Source organism: Erithacus rubecula (genome assembly GCF_903797595.1).
Source record: "Erithacus rubecula genome assembly, chromosome: 10".
Taxonomy (NCBI): Eukaryota; Metazoa; Chordata; class Aves; order Passeriformes; family Muscicapidae; genus Erithacus; species Erithacus rubecula.
Genome location: NC_136662.1, coordinates 10,994,230 through 11,021,126, shown reverse-complemented (window position 1 = coordinate 11,021,126; position 26,897 = coordinate 10,994,230). Strand labels below are relative to the sequence as shown.

The 26,897-nt window shown below is 35.6% G+C and overlaps 1 protein-coding gene across 2 annotated transcripts in view; it reads right to left on the bottom strand.

Moving 5' to 3' along the window:
- Positions 1-23,565, bottom strand: part of BCAR3 (BCAR3 adaptor protein, NSP family member) — an 85,365-nt gene extending 61,800 nt beyond the window's left edge. The window contains exons 1-4 of one of the 2 annotated variants that reach the window (XM_079313661.1): positions 17,466-17,699; positions 15,390-15,492; positions 5,966-6,080; positions 4,322-4,436 (exon numbers count right to left, since the gene is read on the bottom strand). In XM_079313661.1, coding sequence (XP_079169787.1) covers positions 4,322-4,436; positions 5,966-6,052 — 202 coding nt within the window. In that variant the 5' untranslated portion in view covers positions 6,053-6,080; positions 15,390-15,492; positions 17,466-17,699. Of the gene's footprint in view, positions 1-4,321; positions 4,437-5,965; positions 6,081-15,389; positions 15,493-17,465; positions 17,700-23,462 lie in introns of those variants that run through there. The other variant, XM_079313660.1, reaches the window with a different exon arrangement.
- Positions 23,566-26,897: the final 3,332 nt, after the last annotated feature.

The window sequence follows — 26,897 nt, the reverse complement described above, 5'->3', positions numbered from 1 at the left end:
GGGAAAAGGTGTAAAGAGTTAAGAGGAGAGAGGTGGTGGTGTTGGGACTAGCAGGCTGTGCTTGTAGAGAAAGGAGTCAGTGTTGCATGGTGCTGCCTATGGGATTGCAACAAAGAAAAGGCAGAAGGCTTTATTAAACTGCTGATACTAGCTACCATCTTCAGCATCAGCCTTTTGAGCCCACTGTCAATCAGGGGAAAGGTATGAAAGTTTGTACATAAAGGACTAACACTTTTTTGACTCAGTTGAGAGTCCACCATCAATTCAATTAGTGTCCCCTGTAAGGAGCAAGTGACAACAAGATTATACCTGATTTGTCACCAATTTTTGTCATACCACAAGAAGCTTCTTCTAGAAGAGGATATGTAATTTCCTGGCCTAAGATGCCATACAGGAATTTCAAAAAGGTGATAGATATCCATTGAGAATATTCCTGGAAGAATATCATATATTTTGCTTTTCTTAGAAGTGTTAATACCCAATTTTTGGATGCACCTGTGACACTGTGACAAGCCCAGGCATGTTGCAGGCCTCCTCACCCCTACAATTTCCCTGGAACAGAAAACAAAAGGTGCATCCCAAAGGAATTGCAGTATATGACGAGTAGATGAATGAATACTGGTGTAGATGGCAGGACACCAAGACTCGGAATATGCTACAGTGCACATCAAAGGGTAAGTGGAGATATAAGCAAGAAAGACTGTAGAATAAATATTTATGTCTCTTTCCATTCATACCTCTTTCAAATGTTTTGTTAGATTAAATTCTTAGAAGCTGAGAAAGTATTCTAAGAAAGCATCATTGTAGATTGCTATGCTCTTTCATGTTATCACTTGACATCTGTTTCGTCAGTGGCTGGTCCTGAAGAAACTGTCAGTTAGACTCTACATGGCCACACGGTCTGTTCATGGAACAGGGGTAGGAAGTATGTTTAGAACTGGTAAGATTTTGCACTTAGAAAGAAAATCTTCAGAAACTGGAAAGACTTTTCAACTTGTATACTTTGATTTGCAAGGAAATGAAAGGTAGTGATAAATCTTAAGCAAACCTTGGAGATCATGGATATTTACAGAAAGAAACAAATGCTTTTTTGAAATTTGTAAGGATGCATACAAAAGAAGAGATTAAATATTCCAGAACAATCACAGTTTTAGCTTTTAGGCCTAAATTCCACCAGCTGTCAGCGTTTGCTAAGAGATCTGTCAGGAAGTCAGCCATCCTGGTATATCTCTACAATCAACAAAAAATATAGACACCTACAAAAGGTAGTGAACTGAATTATCTGCTGAATTCATCTGTTTCTCCAGTAGCAGAGGGAGCAGAAAGTGACTTGCCTCCCACTTAACACCTTCAGGTGTGGTTTCAGTTTGGCAGCAGGGCTGTTTCAGCCACCAGGGCTCAGCTCTGCTGTCTTCCACAGCCATTCAGGCTCTTGGGAGTGTTTGTGCAGCTGAACAGGGAATTGGCTTGGGGACTTGATGTGGATGGAGAATGGAGGGAAGAAGGTTGTTTTCAGCTGCACATATTTCCCAATGGATTTACCATGCAGCTGCAGGATAGTTTTACAGACAAATAAAAGAATGATAGAGAGATGGGGAAAAGCTTCTAAGGAAAGATGAAAATACACGGACTGCTTAGGGTGGCATTTTGGAAACTCAGCTTTGATTAAGGTCAAGGGTCAACAGTACAGCAGACTTTAAGTTTTCAGATACAGATCAAAAATATCAAAACCCATTATTCAAACCACTGATCCACTATTAAATTTATTCTGCTGGGCTGAAGTGGTGTAACAATTTTGAATATTTATTTTGTTACAGATTAGCTAATGCCACTCAAAAATCAGTTGTCCTACTTGCTTCCCTATCACTGACTGCCATAAAGATGACATAAAAGCTTCAAGCCAGTGAACTTCGTATTGTGTACTCTGCCTAATTCAACAGATATGTGATCATGTGCACATGTTTCATCCAGCTCTAATGTGTTGCTGGGCATTATGTCAATGCACAGACCTTGGTATTAATTACTGTAGAAACACTGCCCAAGTAGCTAGACAGGATGAATCCAAATCTAATCCACATGTACTGAGACATGTCCCATTCAAAACAGTTTCAGAATCAAGAAAATATTTTAGAAAACAGAATTTTTTTTCACAAATACTCCCAAAATTTAATGTCACTTTTAACCCTGTGCAAATGCTCACTTATTAAATTGACTTATCACTTGAAGCACTGTCTGGAAACTGTAGGACCAGCATCAAATACAATACTGTTGTTTAAAGCTCAAAATAACAGCAAACAGAGTAAGATAGCCTTTGCTCTGATCCAGTAAGTACATTAGTAGGGCATTAGCACTTATTTAGAAGAATAGAATTTACATTTTAGAAGTTTTCTCTAATGTCTGACTACAGTGAAGTTTAGTGCTGGAAAACAAGCATTTCAGTGTAACTGATTAGGCACTTTGCTCCTAGACACAGCATTCTGTCAAAGACAGACACAAAACAAAACTGTGTCATAACAGGCTGGAGACCAGATAACAACCATTATTCCCTACTGTGAAAACAAACCAGTCTGCACTCATGTATGACTGACTGAACTGATCTGTTTTCAACCTTCCCAGAAATCATTAATACAATAGGCAAAGCTATTGAGAATGTAAATATCCTAGTGTAAATCCAACCTGGATATCAATGTGTCTGTATTTTTTTCAAGCATGTAATTCAATTATACATTTAATTATTATTAGCCAAAATGGAAACATTGCGCAAGATAAATTCCCATGAAAAATGAACCAGCACTAATTTTACTAGAATTAAGCTTTAAGAGTTCTAGCAATTAACTGCCAAAAAGAAAAAAAAACCCAAACCCTAATGGCACCATGCTGGCACTTTGCAAAATCTGTGTCTGAAGGACAAAAAAAAATATATATAGACGCATCATTTTAGAAAGAAAATTTTTGACTCAAATTCATATTCACTGAAGTCATCAGCAATACCTCAAGATTTGATGTAGGCTCAACATAACTGAAGCTGAACAATCATGAGTTGGAACATTCTGGTGAGTTGAATCAAATGTTGCATAACTATCTACAAATCAATTTACCATGTCAATGACAGTTTGAAAAGTGTAGTTTTCCTTTGAAAAACAGTGCTGCATTGACAGCTGTAATACATTCCACACTTCAGTACCTGAAAAGATTACGAAACACAATCCCGATGCACATGAAAACAGATACCAATTGAAACACATCCAGTTTCACTGCAATCATCAACTGAAATAATTTCCTAATTTGTTCACAGCAGCAGTTCAAAAATGTCATATTTATGTCCATATTTTAAGACAGTCAAACCTATGAGCTGTAGAAGTTGCGTAATTGTTAAATCAATATTGAACTTGTCAGAAAACATTGAGGAAATACAGTGACTTATTTGTACACAATCAGTTCTAGTTCCTTCTGAAAACTTCAGTAGCTAAACACATTTTATAAATAATCAATTCCTAGACATGGTCCAAAAGTCTTAGCTTGACCAAGACAATGTATAAACAGGACTGTTAGCTAAATAACTAACTGCTTCACATTAAATTTGTAAAAGCCTTTGGCAGAGATCTGAAGAATTATTGGACGTAATGCATAATACGTGTATCTTATTATCTTGTGAACAATACTCAAAATACTCACTGCAACAAGTCATAGGTGAATAACTTCTCAATATATCCTTCCACTCAGACTAGAATTTCTTACAGGGCTTGTTCCAACTCTTACAAATTTGAGTTGAACTTTGATACTGAGCTTATAAAACCAACAAATGATGCAGTGACCAAGTTTTAAGTCACAGCAAAGTCCCTAATGGAAAAGAAGGGTCTAAACTGTGCAAGCACTCACCCTCTCCTCAGTAGAGATGAGGTTGGATGTACACAAATTAGCTTGGTTTAGACCTTCTGATATGATCTTTCCAAATAAGAAAGATATTTGTGACACAGACTTCCATCAATTATGGTATGTTAACATTACTGTGTTTTGTTAAGGTGAAGACTGTGAGAGCAATAGAAGCTGAAATACAAGGGAAACCTTTTCTAAATGACAGCTTTTATAAAAAATAGAGTATATTATTTTGTAAATCCATGCCAAAATATGAATGTTTGCTTTTTTTTAAACTAATGTTTAACAAAGCCTCTTATTATCTGTGTAAAGCCCCTCAGTGATCTGCATTCAGAGCACTATCCCAGGCTGAATCAGGGTATTTGTTTATCATCCTTTGTGACAGAGAAGCTCAGGTTGCCTTAGCTCATTCTTTTGTCTTTAGGAGACAACATGGAAATCTTACCTCTCTTTTGTTTTACCTCCTGAAGCAGCAGGATGTTGGAAATGAGGTGTGTCCGGTGGCCTTGATTTTCAATTCCCAGTTTTCTAAGATCAACTTCTGTAAGATGGAATAAGTCCTGTAGCAAATGCCAGAGTAAGGAAAATATTATACTATTAAAACAGGAGAATTCAAGTGTCTTTCAGGTATGCTAGGTGTTTCTGGTACCATAAGTTATATAACACCAAATGTAAGTATATTTATATTTAATATGAAGCCCCCTTGTCATGATAAGGTATGTAATTGAAAGAATGAGGTATTTTTCCTTTAAAACATTAATTCCTTGTCTCTCAATTTTTTTCTCAAAACAAATCTGGTCAGCTTAGCTGGAGAGTTCCTAAAAACTATGACTCCTTTGAGTTAAAAAAAAAAAAAAAAAAAAAAGCCCAAAAGTGCTGGCATGCCAATTGCACTTAATGAAGGAAGATAAATCTCAGCATGAACTGATAGGAACAATAATTTTAGAAAGGAAGGTTTTGTATAATTGAGAAGATATTCATTGTAATAATAGATAATGAGTTAACAGGGACACTGTTTTGAAGAACAAGAATTCCCATATAATGCATTTGAGTAATCAAACCTGAACTGTTCTCTTCTAATCCACTTTCTGAAAACTCATTGCTATTTTATTTTCAAAATAAACTGCTGAATAACTCCAGACATTATTTATAAGGCAGTACAGAATTTCAATTTGATGTTGATATTTAAGTAGGTAAAAAGCTTCACTTTATGATGAAAGCTTTCAAAGCAAACAGAGAATATATCAAAATATATTTTTTTATATTCTTACTGTTCTGTATATTCACTGTAAATAAGATAAACAGAGGTACATAGAATGTACAGTATTTTGTTATTAGGTAGTCATGTTACTGAAAGTGGCTTTTTCTAATGGAGATTTGCAATTCAGACCCCAAAAACAAAAATGAGATTGACTGTGTAAACAATATGACAACTGACACAGAATTTCTCGTGTGAGCCACTATTTCCAAAACTGTAATTTAAAAATATTTCTTTCAAACTAAAACTACTTCAAAAGCCTGGCATTATTTGCTTTAGACTGAACAGTGCTCAAATTATGGAAAGCCTCAATTTCTTAAGTCACTACCTAACATTGTTTTATGATAAAATAGTTGGAGAACTTCAGTTATGCCTGAGAATGTAACATTCTTTCTCAAATGATAACTGATTTGTAACTAAAGACATAAAAGTAGAGAGTTGCATACTTCTTACTTTTAATTTATTCTTTTCTAGGTTTGCTCAAATGCAAAAGTTGGTACTAATGCTGAATTTACATTTCAGTAGAAAGGATTTTTCAGCTTTGGCAACAATGACAGAGGGTACCATTGCTTTTCTCAAAGACCCAAAATCATCCTCCAAGAAACACACAAAGGAGTACAAATTCAATATGCCTGCTCTTCAAACTTCAGCAAAAAGTTTGTAAGAAGGAACACAACTAAGATTGTTGTTAACTCCAGTACTGAACAGCAGATGCTCAGAGTAATACAATGGAAACTTTCATAGACACATTTTGGTTGGGGTTTTTTAGTAGCTTTAAAGATCTTACTTGTCCTTTTTCAATAAAATTCTTGAGAAAATGTTAATTCTCACCTCTATGCCATCATATTGTTCAAAGAGTGTGCAGTATTCTCCAAGACCAAGCTGGGTCAGCCAGTTAGAAATGGGTAGATACTTCATTATCTATTCCTTCCCAATGCCTATGACTCTGAAAAACAAAACCAGATTATAAATAACGTTGCTTAGGAATGTTAAATTGAACTCAGAAAGCACTTCAAAATTGCAAATTTTACTATTTAGTACAAAGAGCGTAACACTTTTTTGGCTGCATGGTAAGAGATACATTATAATCTGTGCCTTAAGATTTTTACCTCTATTTCACTGTTTCATTGTAATTCTCATACAAGCAGGGAATATTGAATACTATATTTTGTTTGGCTCTTGTAGCTGAATTAATCTTTTGGAAGATGAATCAACAGTTACTTGATACTGCAGTATCAATTAAAATATACTCAGCCTTTGTGTTCAAAGCATGTTTCTCAATACCTCGTTCAGTGATGTCGTCATTCTTCTTACGTGTGCGACACATGAAAAAATGCATTAAATAAAGAGGAATAGCAAAAGGAGCAGTGTTTTCTGTAAGAATATGAAGGGTGTGGAGGAAACTGCATTCTCTGTAAGACTGTCAAAATGACTAAGATTCTGTGGTGGGTGTTTGTCCAAGGTGGGAACATAGCTGAAGTCAACCTGTTACAGAATATTTCTAAGGAAAAAAGCAACTGAAAGATTTTTGCAGTTTGTTCTTATTGGGTCATCTGATTTTGAGTTATGTGTAAATTAAAATATTTTTCATTACTTTTATCCTCAGTTGCTAAGATGAAATAAAAGATAGATATTAAGATGGATATATGATGGACATAAGAAGATAAAAGACATACAATACTCTCCACTATCACTGCTCCATGTAAGCAATTATGCAAGATCTGCACAGACAAATACTTAAGCTTCCAAGAATTGCTGCATTTGTGAAGACACATCTACGTGAAAGTTTGAGCATAGAGTAAATCAATTCAAGGATGCCCAATTCTAAATCTAACTTGTGGTCTGGACATTTTTTGTCAGAACTCAGATGCCAGAAGTAGGAGATACTCATGTTTAGACACCTAGTGCATTTCATTGTCTTCTCATATACTTCAGAAGAAATAGTTGCTCATTAGCTCTCTGTAATTATGACTTTTCAGCTACAAACCACATGTACTAATACATCTGTCTACTATGAATACACAAGAAACTGCCCTGAAGGCTGACATGCTATGATAAGCAAAGAGTCACTGTTGCTTTCTGTAAGATGGGGAAAGCCATTTAGCATTTTCATAATTCTTGGAACACTAGAAAGGATTTGATATTTGGGTTTGGTTTTTTTTTTTTTTTTTTTTTTTTTTTTTTTTTTTTTTTTTTTTTTTGTTTCTTGTTTTTTTGCTTTTTTTTAATAAAAATTGCAAAGCTACAAATATTGTTCTGCAGAAAGGTAGGCCACGGTAGCAGTATTATTTGTGTCAATGGACAATACATTCCTAGAAATGTTTTAAAAGCATTTCAGCAACACACAAAAAAGCAACTGTTCGTAATATAAAAAAATCTTTTGGAACTGACATTGTTTTGGAAGCCCCTCTGAATTTTGCCTCAACCTTGAAAAAAAGTAAAGTCAAAATGGCTGCACTTCAGAGAGACATACACAGTTACAGTGTGGAAGTTGTAATTCTGGAATTTGTCACTTCATAGTCTGTTAAAGAACAAATCTGCTAATTTCCAAGTCCCATTGTGAAATCCCTCTATTGTCTGTTGAAATACTAATGTGTTATATTATTTGCTTTATTTCAAATTTTTCATTATTTTGAAAATATTGCAGCTTATGGATGATGAGTATACATCTAAAGAACTGTGGCATTCCAGTAACTAAGGGTATCTTGTGGACTAACATTGACCAGAAAATCTCCACATTTAATTGACACACCACAAAAGAATTTCCTTGAGGAATGTTAAAGCCTAAGAACATTCTTATGTGAGGCGAGGACAAGTTCAGCCACTGACATCTTTCATTTATGGTTTGCTTTAAGCAGATACTTTCAGATTGCAAGATGGTCAGCACGAAGGGCATATGATTCTCAGAGAGATAAAAGGAAAAACACAGCTAGCTGGCTAAAGCATAAATAAAACAATGGACAAATACCTCTTTTCTGGTTCATACATTTTAAAGCAAGAGACTTCAAATTTCTTGTCATAAAGGAGCTTGTTTTCGAAACTGTCGAACAACTTCACTAAGAAAATATATTTTTAAGACTACAAATTTTATATTTAATTGTGAATACTTAGGGTACCATATTAGTACAGGACAATTTAAAAAATCTACAGTAATTGGTAGAAAGTCATCACACTTATCATCCCAGAACAAAGAGAAATTCTCCACAAAGCATGAAAGGAATCCCAGAATTTCCACAGAGCAACATTCTCTTTAACAATACAGTGATAAACAGTGGCTATCTAATCTTACTTGACTAGCTGCATTTGCTCTGTTATTAATTTATATTTAAAAAAACCCAAGCAACAAAGAAATGCCAATACCCCTGTTGTCCAAACCCCTATACAAAACAAAACTCAAGCAGAAAATGTTGTTACTCTTGTATGACAAGATACTAAGAAATACAAGATGCATTGCTCTCAAATATACTGCAATTACACCTTTGAAGGGGATTATTTATGGCACACTTTCCCATGCTATTAAGTCTTTGCTAACACCTTGGTAGACTTATCCTTTTTATTTTAATGAAAAATTTGTTCCTACAGCTGAAGGAGAAAAAAAATTCTCTTTCACAACACAACTAATTGCCTTTCTGGTCTTTCTGCTAATGGTAGTTTTGGTGAATAAACTCAACTCTTATTCAACCAATATTACACTGTTCATTGGATGCTGGGTACAGCCTAGTGGTCAGGACTCAAGATATATTCATAGCCTGATCAAGGTCAAGAGTAAAATGGAATTGCAAAACAAATTGTAAAACTCACTAAATATATCACTGTGAGATGTGGTTGTAGGCAGAGGGAGTTTCCTATTGTTCTACTTTTACACTATTTATCTCTGAAACAGGATTAACTTTTCCTTAAGGCAGGTAATGCCAAATTTTTCAAGATGCAAAGTATGATTATGAACACACTGGCAAAGTATGTAGCAGATTTTGGGCACATATTTTTTCCCTATTATGAAATTAATATCCTTTCTTTCCAGGGAAAGGAAGGGAAGAAAATAAAAAAAGACAGCATGTATTGCAGAGAAATACAAGATCCCTGTTCTATTTATCTATTCTAAACACTGTCAGTTCCTGTACATCTAAGGACCTACAAAATGAGATCATCATAGGTTTAGTCAGGTCATCAGATTTTTGGGATAGAACCACTTGCTTCTATTTATTCAATTATAGTTCTGTTATTATTTAACAAGCTGAACAGTGAAGTTATTCTGGACTCCTTACATGGAAAGTCTTGTAGAACTATCCACATAATTTATATAATTTTGAGGGTTTTTATATAAATATATATTTTATATATTTTTAATATAAAAATAAACAATTTAAATCCCACCTAAGTTTGAATCATTCTATTTCAGAACACTACCTGTTCAGAGGCTTTTATGAAATCAAGTTACTGCTAAAAAGTTATGAAATTAGCAATAATGGAGATTCCTAGCATGGGTCTCTGATCTACTGAGCTGAACTTTTACTTTCAGAGTGCTTGCCTGCATTGTCCCTCACAGTTGCAGTTATCCACAGAGGGGTACACGTGATGCACAGAGAAAGGTGTTTTATATGTAGCTTTTAAATCCAATTGTTCACACTACAATGCTTTACTGGACTGATAAGTCATTGCTTCTTTCCTCTATCACAGTATCCCAGAACCATTAAAAGATGCTGCTGCTGCTGCTATTGCCTTGTTATACTGCAAACACAAGGTAAGTAATATGTAATATCAGAGTTTTACTTCAGCTATGGTTTTGGCAAATTAGCATCACTAATTTTTAAAAAGTGTGTATGACAAAGGCACCACGATTCAGTAACTCCACATCACTGTGTGATTATACTAAGTATTCCAGGCACAGTAATTCATGCTCCTTTTTCAGTCTCCCTTTGGGATTCAGGCAGTGATATGACAAGGATCAAGCCACATATCATGGTATAATCCTGCCCTAACAAAATTACTCGTGTGAGTCAGCACAGCCAGCACTTTCATCTCATCTGGAAAGTCATTTCCCTTATTGTGCTTTTTCTATTTCAGCAAAATTGACTAGGATCATACTTCCAGATTAAAACTAGCCTCCTGCTGTGACAAAATAATTTATTAGTATAAATTGATTTATCAGATACTTGCCTAAGTAAGTTTTTTTAAGGTTTTTAATCACTTAAAGTTGGCATGCTTTCCTAACTTGAATGAAAGGCCCATCAGTTTTGTTTTCAGATAGGTTCTGATGCCCTTCCACTTCACATGTATCTTTATCTTTTTCTGTCGTTAATGAAATCAACGAACCCTCTAAGTTACAGCCTCAATAAATGTGACCTTCCCATGCAACATCATGTACACCTCATGTCCTGCGTTGTGGCACTGAGTAATAACTGACCAAAGGTCTGTTTCCCTTTACTGATCACGACTGTTTGTGCTTAACTAAGCAACTCATTCAGCAACGTTGTATTGTAATGCATGTTCAAGCAGCAGAAAGTTTCTGTCATTTGAGTGCCAATTTCTGAATGCTGTAGAATGAAAAACTGAAAAAACTGGAAGTGGTCATGAAGCTTGTGATGTCAAGTCTCAGAGATTTTACCACCATAGCACAAAAAAACCTACTTTTCCTTTTGTAGGCCAGGTCATAATTCCATTTCTCCTCTCTCTTCTTTAAACAATTTGTCAAGTGTAAGACATGTTAGTACAGTTAATTTTTGAAAGTACACAGATTTACAATTTAAGACAGTAAATCTGTGTGTTTTGGAAAAACCTTAAAAGATATCTCTTTTGTAAAAGGAATACTAAAGGCAGAGTGGGAAAGCCAGAAGGTGTCAGTCAATGACCCCAAAGCTTGATTCATCTCCACAGAAGTGTTAAAATTTTAGTGAGAAAAATAACCACCTTCTTCTGAGATTTGTTTCTATAGTAATGGTAATTCCATGATACTTGTTCTAACCTACTGCCTTAAATAAATTTTGCAGTTAAGAACTGGACAAGCTTCTCCTAACCTAATAAAGCCATAGGCTGGTAATAATGCATTTATTAAAGTCTATTATAAAGCCAAGTCCATCTTTTCTGCTAGCAAAAAGAGAAGGGCTCCTGGAAGACAGGGCAAGAGACAGAAACAGCAGAAGTACCTGAAAAGCAATCCACCAGCAGAACCAAAGTTCTGCTGAACACTGATCAAACAAATACTGATACTGTGCACTAATAACTAGAGAAAGCACTTATTAGGCCAAGGACTGTAGCTAAAAAGAGTTGGAGACTAGGACCAAAAATTCCTTCCTCTCTGTATTCACAGGAACAGAGCTTGGTACATTGCACATAAACTGGATGCTGGATGACATCACAAGCAAATGACCTCCATTCTTTTTTTTATTAGATAGGAACAACATGTAAAACCTTGATGTTTTGGTTAACTCTGCATTAAAAGCAATAATAGGTGACCAATAACTCATGTAATAAATTTTACAATCAGATTCCAGCTCTAGACTTGAATGAAAAAAACATCTTACAAGGGAAGAACCACTTAAGTAAGAAAGTTTCATAGATGGGAACGTGACCTATGTAGAAACCTCATGCACAAGGCATCAAAGGTGAAGAGGGAAAAAGAAAGCATAAGAACATAATGTGAAAAGAGGCTTATATTCTTACAGTGATGATGGTTTAACAAAATGAAACAAAGAAATTAAATTATCAAAGTAGTACCTCTGATAAATCCCTGTTATAACATGTAGAAAATACACAAAGAAATAATGAAAAAATATCTGAGAGAGACTTGACCTGGTAGAAAAAATTACCCAGAAGGAGCTGTTATTTCAAGTCAACTCAGGTGTCTTCTTTCCTTCACTGTACATCCACAAAAAAAACTTGTGCTGCCACAAAGCAATAACAAGGAGCTGCTTACACAGCAAAAGTGAAAATTTGAGACATGAAGCATCCAGTCAAATCCTGCTACAGGTTATGGACCCCTCTGCCATCCAGCACAGAGTCTACACATAAACATGAACCCTTTAATGTATCCTGGACTGCAAAATAAAGTAAGGTACAGCCTTCCTTTGGCCAACTGTGTTCTGGGAACAACTACAGTAAAAAGAGTGGTAATTCTCTAGGGAGTGGCAGCACTCTAAATCACTGCAGCTTTTTGATTCAGTGCAAAAATCAGGACCCTTGAACAGGAGAAATGATTAAGCTGCATTAAAAAATTCAGTTCTGGTTTGTAATTCCCAAGAGGTTTAAAATCTGTTAAGTTTTTTTCCCCCCTCTAGAATAATCTGAAAGTCTTTTAAATATACCAAGTTAATGTATTCTTAAACAATCCCTTTCTCTCTTAATCAAAGGACAGGCGTGATTAAGGTCTCTTTTTTCCATGTGAGTGTATGCAGAAACTTTATCACTGAAAAGTGACCAAAACACACATTTTACTAGAATCATATTTCATGATTTGTTGGAAAGAGATGAGCAGAGGAAATCAGTAGCAAAAACAAAGCAAAACTGTGTATCACCAAATATAGAACTACCTTGCAACACTTCATTTGCAAACAGATCAAAACAGGCACTTAAATTCAAGCAGTGACCTATTACATTGAATTTAAAATACAAATGAAAAGAATGTCCCATTGAAACTTCTAAACCACCATATTTTAAAGTCATGACCAGTATTTGCAATGTAAGTGTTAAACAAAAAAATATATGTTAAAAAATTCCTAAGACTATGTACATAGGAGATTTAACTTTTCTTTTGTCATTTTGGAATTTCTAGGCATTTAATTTCAAGCTTTTCCCCTAAATGGAACTATTAAAACATAATTTAAAATTGAAATTCTCAAAGTTCTATGGAAAATTTGAAATTGAAAATGAATTGTAATCTCTAAGAAATAAATTTAATTTTTGCCATAATGCAAAAGATAAACCTAAGTTTGCTTGTAGGATAAAAAGCTGCAAGCTTATTTTCATATTTAGATTACTACTAATTAGCAGTTTGTATACTACAAGCTTGGTAGACATAGGTGAACTTTATAGGTTGTTTATAGTTACATTGTGAACTATTCCATTTGCATCAAATGAGTTAAATTAAACCACAAGTCTGATAATCTTATAAGGTAAGGATATGATGACAACTCCTCCTAGTGGAAGCACATCTGACACAACAAAATTCAGAAAAATACAGATTTCCTAGGTATCATGCTAGGTTTTGGCTGGTACTAGGCTAGCTCTGCACTTTTTCTACCCTTTACTGAAGTAAACTGTCTCATACAACTTTTCAGTACTACAGAAAAACATCCATGGGCTTTTAAGGAAGGTAAAAATCATTTCACTTTAAAGCTTTCTGTTGCTCTGATATACCATGGTTTCTACACATAGCTGAGAATTGGGTTTCAAATTAATCTAAAGCAATACTTTACTGCAGGACTATGTGTCACCACCATCTCTTAAAACTGTAGGTGAGACTGATGTGGAGTAACTTACATTTATCATGAACAATGGAGCTCTGCTGATTTACTGGTGCTGGGAGTGCAGCTCGCTGTGGCTCCTTTTTGTTTCCTCTTCCACTCATACTTTGTTTCAGCTGTGCCAGGAATGATTTCCATGTGAATGAATGTCCTACACTTATCTGAATAGACTACTCTGTTCATCCAATTCCATCTCCAAGACTCAGACTGTCACAGACATTACACATGCTGTTCAGCCTGAACCCAGAGGAGTGGTTTTACCAGAATAGCTCAGAGCAGACAGAGCTATTAGGAATATGCAGTATAACATAAAATGCTGAACAGGCTATCAATACTCCGATTCATTTATTTTAGTCCCTGATTTGCTTCATGTTTCCTTGTTCAAATGATTTTAAATCCAAAAATATTTTTTGTGAAATTTGTTGTGAAGGATGTAAGGATTCTTTAAAAAGAAACTATTAGCATAAATATTGTTGGTTCTAGGCATTGAAGGAATACTTCTAACATGGATTTTTATGTCAATCCAACATTTAGCAAATCTGTTGCAGACTACAGAGAAACAAATACAAAACATTACTCAACTTGTATATGCTCTTCTGGCCAATGTTTGTCTAAAGATAAATAGTCTACAAAGTACCAATCAGGAGTTAAATACATACTGACTCAGCAACTCAGCAACCACACAGCAGATTTTTCATGCCAGACATCTCACAACAAATGCCACAGACATCAAGCTACTTTATGTCAGACTTCAAATCAGGTATTTTCAGTTGGTGGGATGTCAATACTTATCACCAGTAGCTTAAAAGAAACAACCAAGACAGTGGTTCATCATTCTTTTTGTACTGCTAATGGAAGGTATAGATTAACTACCCTTCATTTATTTTCCTTACATACAGGAGTGCAACTTTCTCTATTTCATAACATCAACATATTTTTAATTATTAAGCCAAAATTCTAAAACAGAAGCAGCAGTTTTTCACACAATCTTATTCATTGGGGGACATAATATCACTCATGTCTTGGGTAGCAAAAAGATAAATGAGTTTAAAATATGGTCTATGCAGGTAGACAACAAATAAAAAACTATTAAAAACAAATAAATACACAACCAAAATCTCTGAAAATGCTTACAGTATGAATTACTTACAGCTGTGGTGACCTGCTGGGGTAGTAAATATCCCTGAATACTTATGTTCTTACAACACTCATGTAAGCAAAAGTTTGTCCTAGGAAGAGACTTTTGGTCCAATTCATGCAAATGTTCTTACATTGCACATGGAATGCAGATGTGGCACAAAGCTGCCCCACTAGTGCAAATTAGTTCAAAGAATTTTGAAAGTGTCACTTTGCTCTTGCAGATTTTAACAGTAGTTGACCCAGTGTATGGGCAATTCCCAATCTCTACAGCCAGATTAGACATTGTACATTCTCCTGTCACTGGTCTGAAGTTAAAATTAGTGTACTGTGTATGTTTTTTGATTCCCAGAAATGGCAAATGTTTGTGCTTAATACAGGTGAAATGACAGCAATCAGGTGATCGAGTATTAATGAACCCAGTATGTCACCAGAAAAGACTAATACAAATCCCCAAATACATTCAGTACAACAAGCTTAGCAGATCTTTTGAACCTAGAGCTAATTGTAACAGTATTTATGTGATCAGAGTCAAATGAATAAATAGAACTAACATAATCAAACACTTACACAGAAAGTGTTGGTCACTACAGGCTAGTAAATCTTTCCTCTTTCTGTGTCTGTGTGGTCTTTTGTAGCCAGATGGGAGTTCATCCTACCTGCACAAGCAGTGTGTTAGTTCAGTGCTGAAATTGAGCCATTCACTGAGTATTCACTGTTGAAAAGACTCCACAGCTGCTTCTCAGCTTGAACAGCCAGAGCCTATAATGCACCCAACAGTAACAGACTGTAAATACATATGCCACATAATCAGAAATCTGATTAAAGCCAACACGCTAAGCTCTCTGTGGGGAGAGGGGATGGAGAAAAATGGAGTTTATATCTGTAATTCTGTGCTAAAATTTTGCTGTAGACTGATCCAAATTCAACATTCTAGTCCTGCTCCTTTCAATTCCTCAGCCATATGAACCCAGAAGTTCCTCACCTCCATTGCACCAAGTGTACCATTTGTGTGGTCAGATGCTAAACTGGATATGTGAAATGGTCCAGTTTTACTGAAAACACAAAATTGTGCTCCCGCACATTGTGTGGTTTTTTTTGAAATGTGCAGATCCAGGACCATGGCCTGTTTCAAGTTCTGTAACTACTAGTTACTGCAATGGATTTCTGAAATGTTTTATCATTCAATATATTCCTCTTCAGCAATTCTGTCCTTCAGAATAGGAAAGAAATAGTAGGACTGCCATTTTTTTAATAAGGCTGCTCAGAGACAGAGAACTTGTGAAAAAGCTCCACTTTTTTTTTTTTAATATTATTTTTATTTGCTTTTTGGTGTTTAAAACTTTATGGTTAACTTAAGTCTTTCTTTCAAGAAATTCTACAAATAACACAGTTTTTAAAAAAAGCCTAAGATATTCACATGACTAATTAACCCCAGGATTTGGAACTCATCTAACCAAACTCTAATCTACCAAAATTGACTTGTGATAAGAATTAAACTGCCAGCAGAAATAACAACAAAATACATCACAGGTGTGTTTTCTAAATCATGACCAACAGACAAATGTGCTCTCAAGCTGTACTGCATTCTGCACCCACGTGGCAGTTTTTGCAGTGTAACAAAAGGAAGGACTATGGTGGTACTTCTCACATACCCCAATGCTAAATCAATCTTCTTAGCTTAAGACACTGATAAATGTGGTTTGAGTAAGCCAAGCTGATTTTGTGTTGAAATGGATTAGAACAAAAAGTTTAGTTTATCTGAGCTTTGTTTCTGCAAGAAAATTTTTTGAAATTAAAAATAATTTATTAGTAAATTCAGCACCCTCAGAAAGTAAAATTGCTTGCTGATTTGTTTCTTTTTAATCAACCCATAATTAAAAACGAAAAGAAAAATAGTGCATTTCCTAAAAATGATGAAAAATCATAGAATCATTTGATTGGAAAAGATAAGATAGCCAAGATCAAATAAATGTGTTTATTAAAATAAATTATTGTATTCAATAAGAATGATTCTGTAAGGCACTGGGCACAAAACTGGAACAAATGAAGTTTCAATATAAATTCTGTTTTAATTTCAGATTGATATTTTCTCAGTTTTCTAAACAGAATGTCCTTGTATACATGGCAATTAGGGTTAGAACTCACAGTACTACATAACTTGCACTGAGACAATTAGCAATAAAAAAAAATGGCTGAGAATCACTAAAAATTGGGCTAAAACACATAGGAAGCTGCTCTATGGAGAGCTCAGCCATAAAGGGCAAGATGGGTCATAACCTCATCAACTTTCTTAGTGAGTCAATCTATCCGTAAAAGCCAGATCCTTTACTTACATGTGATTGTATATGGAGAAAGCAAAACTTGGTTTGTAGTACATTGTTGGACACAAATAGCTAAAGAGTTTAAATGTTAAAATACTTAGGTTCCAGTTAGAGAAAACACTATTAACAAGTCAGCAATTTCTTTGAATCATCTGAGCTTAGATGCAAAAATGCTACTAGCCATATTTTTGTAAATGCAGGGCAAGTCTCATAAACAAAGAACTACTTCCTTCCCCTTTGAAGATATGGTATAAGCAGTGCCAGGAGTACTAGAGACAGATAAAAAGCACCACAGGTAGATAAAACAAAATGCTGAGCCAGTCTAAACTTGCAATGCCAATTCAAATTTGTTCAGAGTATTTTTGATTAATTTTGTGGTAGCAAACTTAATTCCTTACCAAATCCATCTACATTCCAGTTTTTTCAGTATTTCTGCAGATAGCACAAAGGATTTCTTTGCAGTCCCTTCCTATTTCCCTCGTACTCTGTGATGCAGTGTTACTGCACTCAAGCCATGAACGATCCTTAAATGGAGGCTGAATTCTGTTGATTTCTCAATCATGACCACTGAGCTTTCCTTATCTGCTGACTTCTGTTCAGCAACGTTCCCATGAAAAGCTCCTACAGACACTGCTGTGCACTGACCCTCTTCCTCAGAAGCTCTCCAGCCTTCCCTCACCAAATTCTGTAGCAATCTGCTCCAAGAACAGCATGAGTGCAGAGGCAGGATGGTGCAGGGTAGGACTAGGACACCTTCCAATAGAACTTTGGTTCAAGTGTAACTTGAGGGATCTCATCTGATGTTCAAAGCAAAGCTGATTGCTTCAGCCAAGCCCTTAATTTGCAGCAATATCTGAACACCTGTTCAGTGGCACAGGCATCTTAATTTGGGTTAAAATCCTAATGCGTTGCAGCTGAAGCACTGGGCTTCTACCTGTAGTATTGCTTTGGTTGTGTTGGCTGTAGTCCTGCAATTATCAGATACAAACTGATCACAAATTTTATAGTATATCATGTGCAAACCGAGAGTTTCATTGCTTTTAAGTTTAATTTATTATACATTTCCTCTGCCATCTGCCTGAAGCTTTATGCATTCGCATTAGAAGAGCAAAAGACAAAGCTCAGTTACAACTCTGCAGTGGTAAGAGCAGCTCTGCCTTGATATATTTTCCTTCATTTAATGCCCCACCTATTTCAAAGATATTCTAAGTGTTTACAATACAAAAGTACATCTGCATGCAAAAACAATACAGACTTGCACATCAGCAGAAGTATCCCACAAAATGGAACTAACCAGAACAGCTCATCCCCTGTCCTGGAGGGTTTGCTCAATAGAAGGCTTTCCAAGCGAGCCTACATTAGGCTTACTGCAGGAGGAGAGTCTGACCTCTGCTGGAACAGGTGGGTTTCAAGGACAAGCGAGTTTCAAGGGCAGAATTGCACTGTCAAACCTGCACTTTGTTAACATAAGCACCTGTGTTAATTTTAAAAGTCACACAGATCAATCTAGAAATATGAGGAAGGAAGTGCACCACGCTGTAACACAGTAGTCATTGTACTAAAATGTATACTTGAGAGAACTATATTGAAATCTCTCAAGTACTTTAAGCTACAATATAAAGGAATATTTCCATGCAATACTTAATATTATATAGAAATTTTCTGCTCTCACTTCTAATGACAGGGCTGGGCATGGGTGTACAGAACTTATACATGGAAAACAATGGACCACCTGTGAAGGGCACTGCACTTACTGATGGTCCCCAAACTTCATAAGCAAAGTAATATGATTAGTTTCCTAGACAGTTTTTGCTAATTCTGATATTTTAAAATTTTGTTGCAGTTTTTTTTAACTAAGCAACTCTATTTTATCCTGCTCCTCAAGCTATCTTGTCCTTTAATTTTTCACTTTTCTGCTTACAGTTGCATGGACTCTGCTTCTAGAGGATCCTTCTAATAGTACTTTCAGAAAGTAGGAAATAAACTCGGTATTAACAAGAAAGACACAGATAAATGTGAGATGCAGGAAAGAAGAAGAAAAGCAGTAGTTAAAACCAGTGAGAAGAAAATTTTAAGCTGAAGTAAGTAGGCAGAGTAAAGAGAATAGAGAACAAGAGTCTAACACAGACCAAAATAAGTAACTGAAAGCCTGCAGTAAAACATGATTAGAGAAAAAAACTGACATGTGAGAATGACTAAAATTTTCCTTGTTTGTTTTTTTTTTTTCCCTACTGTTGCATGAGCAGTAGTGCAGTTTCACTAGTGGTAGAGTCTGTAAACATGCTAATAGCTCTAGAAGTAGATCAAGAGTTGCCTAGATAATAGGTTTCTATTTTCTAAATACATTATTTTTCTCCCCATTAATAAAAAAAAATTCCAAAGTTGAATTGCATCAGTTTGTATGTTGTCTTCTGACTGAATTCCTGTAAAGAGATGCTGCCCTCAAGGCATTTTTTTTTAATAGCTTTATTTTGGCAAGTCTTAAGGGAAAGTTAACAGCAGAGGTATGCAATTTGAAAAAAAATTGTTAATATTCAAAGAAGTTGTAATGTAGGGTAAGAAAAAAACCACAAATGGGGGAATTGCAATGAAAAAAATCCCAAATTACCTTCCAGTAAGTGATAATTTCCTTAACTTGGATATTAAGACAGATATATTTAGTAATGGTATTTTTCTTCTTAAATGGTATCTGCCTGCATACAACATGAGTCTCTCTTTTTTTTTTTTTTTTGATGAAAACAAAACTAAACAACAAACTCCCCACGCCCCAATCAACCAAAACACTCCACTGTACTTTTCAGTCGACAGCTTTCATGTCAGTGTTATGACAAGGTATCAGCTGGCCCTAAATCAACTGTTTGAGACAAGGACAATACAAAAAGAGACAAACCAAACTGTGAAAAGAAAGTATATGGAGGAAGTGAAATAAAATTACTCAAAACAGAGGTTTTTTTCTCATTCTAAGATATAACATGTTTATGATGGAGAGCTTCAAAAGCACAAGCATACATCCTGTAAACCTTAGCTACTCTTCAAAACCATCTCTAAGCTCTATAGCTGAGAAAATAGTTATGCAAAGGGGAACTACTACAGCAAGCTTAATGATGGAGAGATTAGAGTTGAAAGTGAGAGCACTAGACATTCTTTTCTAGCAAAATAGTACAAATCCCAAGCGAGACAGTAGGATAAATGAGCCAGAGGGCCTCCATTCATTCTCCAGCAAGAAACACATCACAAAAGATCCATACATTATGCCAGGAAAATACTCAGCAAGAATGAGAAGCCTTGGAAACAGAAATTCTTGACTTAGAGTCTGGTTGAAGGTCACTGCTCTAACACTGCACAGTTCACGTATTTGCATTTGATATATTCATATGTAAAGGAATTTCTGAGTTTTTATGCTCTTTTAGTTCTTGCAAATGATCTAAAGATGGAGACAAATATTAATCTTTTCAACTTCATAGGTTGATGGAAGGGGACTAAAAGAAATGTTCCACATTATTGAAAGAGCTACTAAAATTATATAGACAAACTGTTTTGTAATTTCTGTGTAAAGGAAAATTGAGTCAGATTTAAAGTTTTCAGTTTCCACACCAAAATTTCACTATAAATTAACAAGCCTACATCCAATTTTTTTTGTTAAGATCCTGTTTAATGGTCTCGGAAAATTCCTGTTAGCTAATTAAACATGAACTGATGTTTACTGATTTGCCAACCCCCTCAACTTCTGAACAAACCTATGCTAAATTGATTATTTAAATTATTCCATGATGCTTAAATCAAATGAGATTAGACACAGTTAAGAAAGCAGCACTAATCTGAAGACACTATTCCATCAAATGAAGTGCCAGCCCTTTCATTAAAAATATACAGAAAAGACTCCAACAGTGACTAGATTATTTTCCTTTTTTTCAGAAACTCTTTTCTATGACAAAAAGAGTACTTAGCTTGGCATCTAATTATAATTCAATTCATATAACCACAGCAAAGGATTACGCAATCCTTGCACAATTTGTGAGTGCCATTTACTGCAGGAGCCACTAATGCCCCGAGATGTGGAACTCCAGTGCAACAAATCAGATACATGAGTGTCTGAACACTGGCACTGGTGGTTGCAAACAGCTGCTGGGACGCACAGAAAAAGTTATGGATATGAAATTAATGTTTTCTAGAAGTTTATACTTAGAAGTTTGCTGTTGGAACTCAGTTTATTACTGCATGTGACCAAAGAGGAAGACACAAAGAAGCATTTGCTCTTTTATGAACACTTGACTGAATGCACATGCACACAGCAGACACTCACTACTGTGATCCACCATTACAATGACTGCAAACTGCTGAATGATTTTCCTGGACTCCAATCTGACAGATACTTCCTGAGAATATTCTTTAGCCATATACCTGTGTCTTTCTCTAGCTGGTTGATGAACTACACCCAACTCTAGAAATATAGTGTGGTGATTCAGCAGTAGGGACTGTAAGGTATGGTACACTTCACCTTTTGAAAGCAAAACCCACCTAAAAATACGTAATTCAGAGTATTTTATAATTTTGCCATCCAAACAACAAAGGCATGTCATCTTATTTCTTGAAATCTAATTTCCAACCTCATGAAGTGCAACTGTCTCTATCAATAGTACTTGCACTTTGATTCTCCTTGTGTTGCAGCACACTGACTGCAAGACTGAGGAAATGAACTTGAAGAGTAGGACACACGTGGATCCTTAAAGCTTCAACCCAGACAAAACATCCCGTAAATATGGGAAATGGTTAATTTAATTGCACCATGAGGATCTTGCCCGTGAATGATTAATGGAATTAAGAGTTCTTACTGTCTTTCTCCTTTGCTGTAGCATGGCATATAGAAGTAAAAACCAGTGTCTGACCCCTGCACATAGAACTAAAGCCAGCACATGCAAGACAAGAACATGACATAAATTATATAAATTGCTGTTGTAGCTAAGTTTATTTGCATACTGAAAAATCTTTCTTTGATGGTGCCAGCTGCTGGTGAGAAGAATGTGTTTGGTGTCATTATAAGAACAGCTAGAAAGGGGTATTCTGGGATCACAGTATCACGGAGGTGTTTATGCAAACAAGAAGAGGCTGGGAGAGATCAAACAACCATGTTTAGCAAAAGTATATTATGCATATAACAGTATTTTACCAGCATTTTGGCACCCTCTTGTGTTGATGGTGTTCAGAGTTAAAATTCTGAGAAAAAAATCTACTTACTAACTGTTAAGACACTCCTCATGTACATAAACGATTCTAAAGCACACAACTGTAAAGCTTTTAAAATTGAGAAATATGGTCAAGCACTAGAATCCAATCCATGTAATTCAATAGCAAGAAGCTTCTGAGTATCTACAAAGCCCTCGTGGTTTTGATAGTGTGGTGAAAGAGTTACTTTTCTAATTATTTATCCTTAAAAGGTTCTTTGTTTTCAGTTATGCATTATCCTAAAATTAATTTTTTACTAATGTAATATTAAAATGAAACTCTCCTTTTACTATGTATCATCCCTCACAAAGAAGTTGCTGCCTGTGCCATGACTGCAGCATTTTTCCAAGAGCTGAAACAAGTACAGTCATGTGCCCTGAGTTCTGAGCAGCACTGCTGTGAAGGACGAGAGCAGACATTACACTGCTGGCTATTACAGCTGCTGTTTTCCAAAGTCTTTTCTGCCATCCTCCAACAGTGTTAGATCACAATTTACATACAAACTTGTCTATGTAGCACGTTTCAAATCTCCTCAATCCCTGTCATTGCATTTTTTTATTTGATAGTAAAGCTGACATAAACCTATCAATTACAAAGTAAAAATGGTTCTAATATATTCCTGTATTTTTCCTCAGGATTCTCCCTTATTTTTTCAAAGTCAACTGAAAAGATATGTGAAAATCAGATTAATTTTATCTTCCAAATAATTTCGATTAATAAATTCACAAAAAAATATAAAGCTAATTCATAACTCTGAAAAAAATAAAATTGCCCTGAACATAACATGAGAAGAAAGTTTCCTTGTATTACTTAACTTGCAATTAGTTGCTGCATACAATTTTTATAAAAATATGTAGACCATCTAAATCTTACCAACATTTCTCTCAAAGTACTACAGTATTACAAGAAATTTTTCACTCTAATTCTCTCTGGATTTGATGATAACCCCTTGCTATTATATATTCATAGTTATTTAATTCAGAATTTTAAAAATCACTACTAGTATACTGAGCAATAGTTGTCACAATCAGGATCCAAAATTAAAATCTTTCCAGATTTTAAACCCACAAACAGTTGATTTGGAAATATCTGCTAACACACATAATTATTTGTTACTAACCACCAAGCACTGTTTCTAACAGTGAGACTGTACAGGTTAATAAACAGACATACAACAGTTCTTACCATAGCAGGAGGCTATCATGGTCTATTGTGTGCTCTCAAAATGCAAAAGCTTCTCAACACAAGACACACCTTGAGAAGTTCTGTGCCCAATCAGCAGTCAGACCTGCCCAGGAGACAGCAGCTGATGAATCACAGTGAGGATAACTGAGCAGTGAGGCTGGATTTTTTCACCCTAAATCAAGGAGAAGTTGAATACTGTGTTGAGTAAACTTTTTCACTTTAATTATTATTTTTACTTTTCTACTAGGTGAAAAATTTGCCATCTATTTGCTAATGAGCCATTATGAAATACAGAAGTTCATACTTTCAGCTAAGAGTTTTGCAGGCTACTTATTAAAAAAATCACATCAGGAGTGTTAATATTCATGAGCTGAAAACTAATGATTCTGCCATTTTTGTAAGTATTTAAAAGTTAAACTGCATATGGCTTGCAGATGTAAATTCCCATGTTGGATGTATGTCACAAAAGCTTTGTCAGCACAGAGATAACAAAACAATCTGAATTTCTGATTTTATGAAGAAGTCAATTAATACAGCCTGGGGAACTGATTTCATCATGTTCTACCATGTTTTAGCTGCACACTCACTCTAAACCAAATCTGCACTGCAGAAGTGAAGACCCTGAAAAAACAATCTCTACCCAAAGCCAACCCCTTAACAAAGTTTTATTAGCACCATCAACACTGCTCTCATTTTCCATAACCCAGGTCTTCATGTTTCCCTTCGCCCCTTCTTTTTTCACTTACACTCTCAGATTTTCTAAGGATTCTAAAGTAACTTCTGTACCAGATTCCAATATTCCATTTTAACCCAGTGTTAAAGTTACTTGTACAGCCTGCCTAGAGATACAATTTCTTACACTTTCAACAAATGCTATTTCACTCTTCCTCATTCTTCTTAGTAACATAAAACACACAACTGTCTCTGGCAGATAACTGCTTTGTTGTCAAACAAGATACAGATCTTTCAGTCAAAAAGCACAAGGCCTCAATGTAACAAATACCAATTACATAGCAATTAATACCAAATACACTACCTGTGAATAAGATGAATCCTTGAAGATAAATTAAGAAGGCATATTCCCCTTTTTAGACACAAAGGTATATCTTGTCATCACAGCACTAACAAAGGTAAGTGATAATTTTGTAGCAAGTTTATGGAAAAAAGGCCACTAGTATTGAAACCTGATTGAAATGTCCCTGATCCTCTCTGGGTGTAAATGTCTACCCTAATCTCTGTAATTTTGGATGGGAGCTGTGATGGCATTTCTTTTGGCTCTTTCATACTATTTTCCTAGATTCCAAACCCCAGCGATTGCAAACTCAGACATTTACAAAATTAATTGCAGTCATATTGCAATAACAACAAGAAACAACATTATCTCCATGGAGGGTGTGGTAAAAACAAGGGGTCTTGTTACAGTGATTCCTATGATTTCCAGATATCACTGACTGTGGCTGCTGCTTGTTTCGCTTTGCTGCAGGAATGACTGGTACCTATTACCAATTTAAATAAATTAAGATGCACCTCCATAAAAGTATATCACAATTCTGAACACAGGAAATTAATTTTTTGTGTTGCTAAGTCAATGCTTACTGCCTGCCAGCAGTTTGGAAATTAAAGTAAACCCCCTACAAGAACAAAGGACATTCTTTTACTTCAATGCTAGAATTGAAGAAAATTCACTGCTGATTTAGAGTGGCAGAGCTAACTCTGCAAATTCATCACAAAGAAGTCTTTTGTCTCTCTGTCTGCACAGAAGACTCTTTGATGTGCAGCTTTTTGTTTCTTCATACTGTAACTTCTGCTGGGTGATAAGTTGCATTAACTTCAGTGACTGGTTTTATGAAATAAAAATTGCAAAAGAAAATATGGAGCAAAGACTATGCAAGGATTAGCAATAAAAATCACTTGTTTAATTCAATGTGCTTCCACTATGGCTGTTAAAAGAGAGGAAAAGTTGTACTCATAGATTACAAAAGTGCAGAGTCCAAGCTCAGTGTTCTGCTTTTGGGCTTAGTGAGAGATTGCAATATGGCATTCACTTACACAATATCTAAATTACTTTCAAAACAAATTTACTGTGCTTACAGATATAAAACGTATATTTTTTTACATTTGTCAGTCTTGAAGCATGGATCAAAGTAATATTCTATATTAGAGCATACCAGTATAAGATGCGGATGACTATTTACATAGTCATTTTAACAAAGATTCTCAGGAACAAATTTTAATATAATTGGTGTATGAATTAACTTTGCTGTTTTCACTTTCCTTTCATACATCTTCAACATATGGTAAACTAAGATTTCCAGCTGTAATACAAATTAGCCAGTACAATTAACTTGGCCAGTACAAGATGGTAAATCTGGGTCAAGTAATGAGCATAGGCTATTGCAACTAGCAATAAATTTGGCAGATCCATACTTCTGAAAATAGGAGTCTAACTGCATTACACAATCACACTCATTATACAATTTTATGAATGGAAGATTAGAAAAAGAAAATTGGAGTAAAATTTCAGATAGTTAAGTCAGAGCTGACCTGGCTCTGCTAGGGACTGGCAGACACATTTGACCAAGTAATTTAACTGTGAGTCAGTCCACCTACAACTGGAATGCTGCAATCAATCTTCTTTCATAAAACCATTTGATACCAACAAATTGAATTTTAAAAGATTAGAAATTACTAAGAAAGTAATAACTAAACTATACATTTCAGGTAACTGCTATTCTATTTCTAATGACATCTTAGTTTTCCAACTGTGCACAAACTTCAAATTCCTTCTGCTTTTCCCCATACTGCAAGCATTTATGTACTGGCACTTAGGATAGCCCCCAGCTCCACTGCTTTCACAGAGGAAGAGTGAGATTCTCTCCTATCTTAAGGACACCTCTTCTCTGACCCTGCATCATCACTTCTCTTTAGATTACAACAACTCTTCCTCAGGATGTCTTCTTTCCTATCCCAGGCTCTTCTGTTGACTGAAAGGAGCTGGGCCCTTGTAACCTTTGCCCTCATCCCACAGCTTCACTGTCCCTCCTGATGCATCCTTGGTGCCCAGGCAGACTCAGCAAGGAGCAAAAGTTTAAGGGCCAGACAAGCCTTGACAGTCTCTCTGCAGTATCCTGGATCCTGGCACTCAGCAAACATCCCAAAACATCACATCAGGGTAGCATATGAACATCTCCATTCCCTACAGATGGGAATCTCCAGTACCTATCAGCTGCCTTTACTCTTCTTGTTGATGTTTGGCTGAGGTTCAGCTGTCTCCCATGCCTCCCACAATGGTCCTTGTGCATCCTCATCTTTTCTCAGGGCACCACGTTTGTTCTGTGCTTGCACTACTGCAGGCAGAGAGGGAGCCAAAAGTAACGGTGCTCTTCATCTCATTTCTGTTGATCTCTCCATTTTTCCCTGATGGTACAAGGGCTG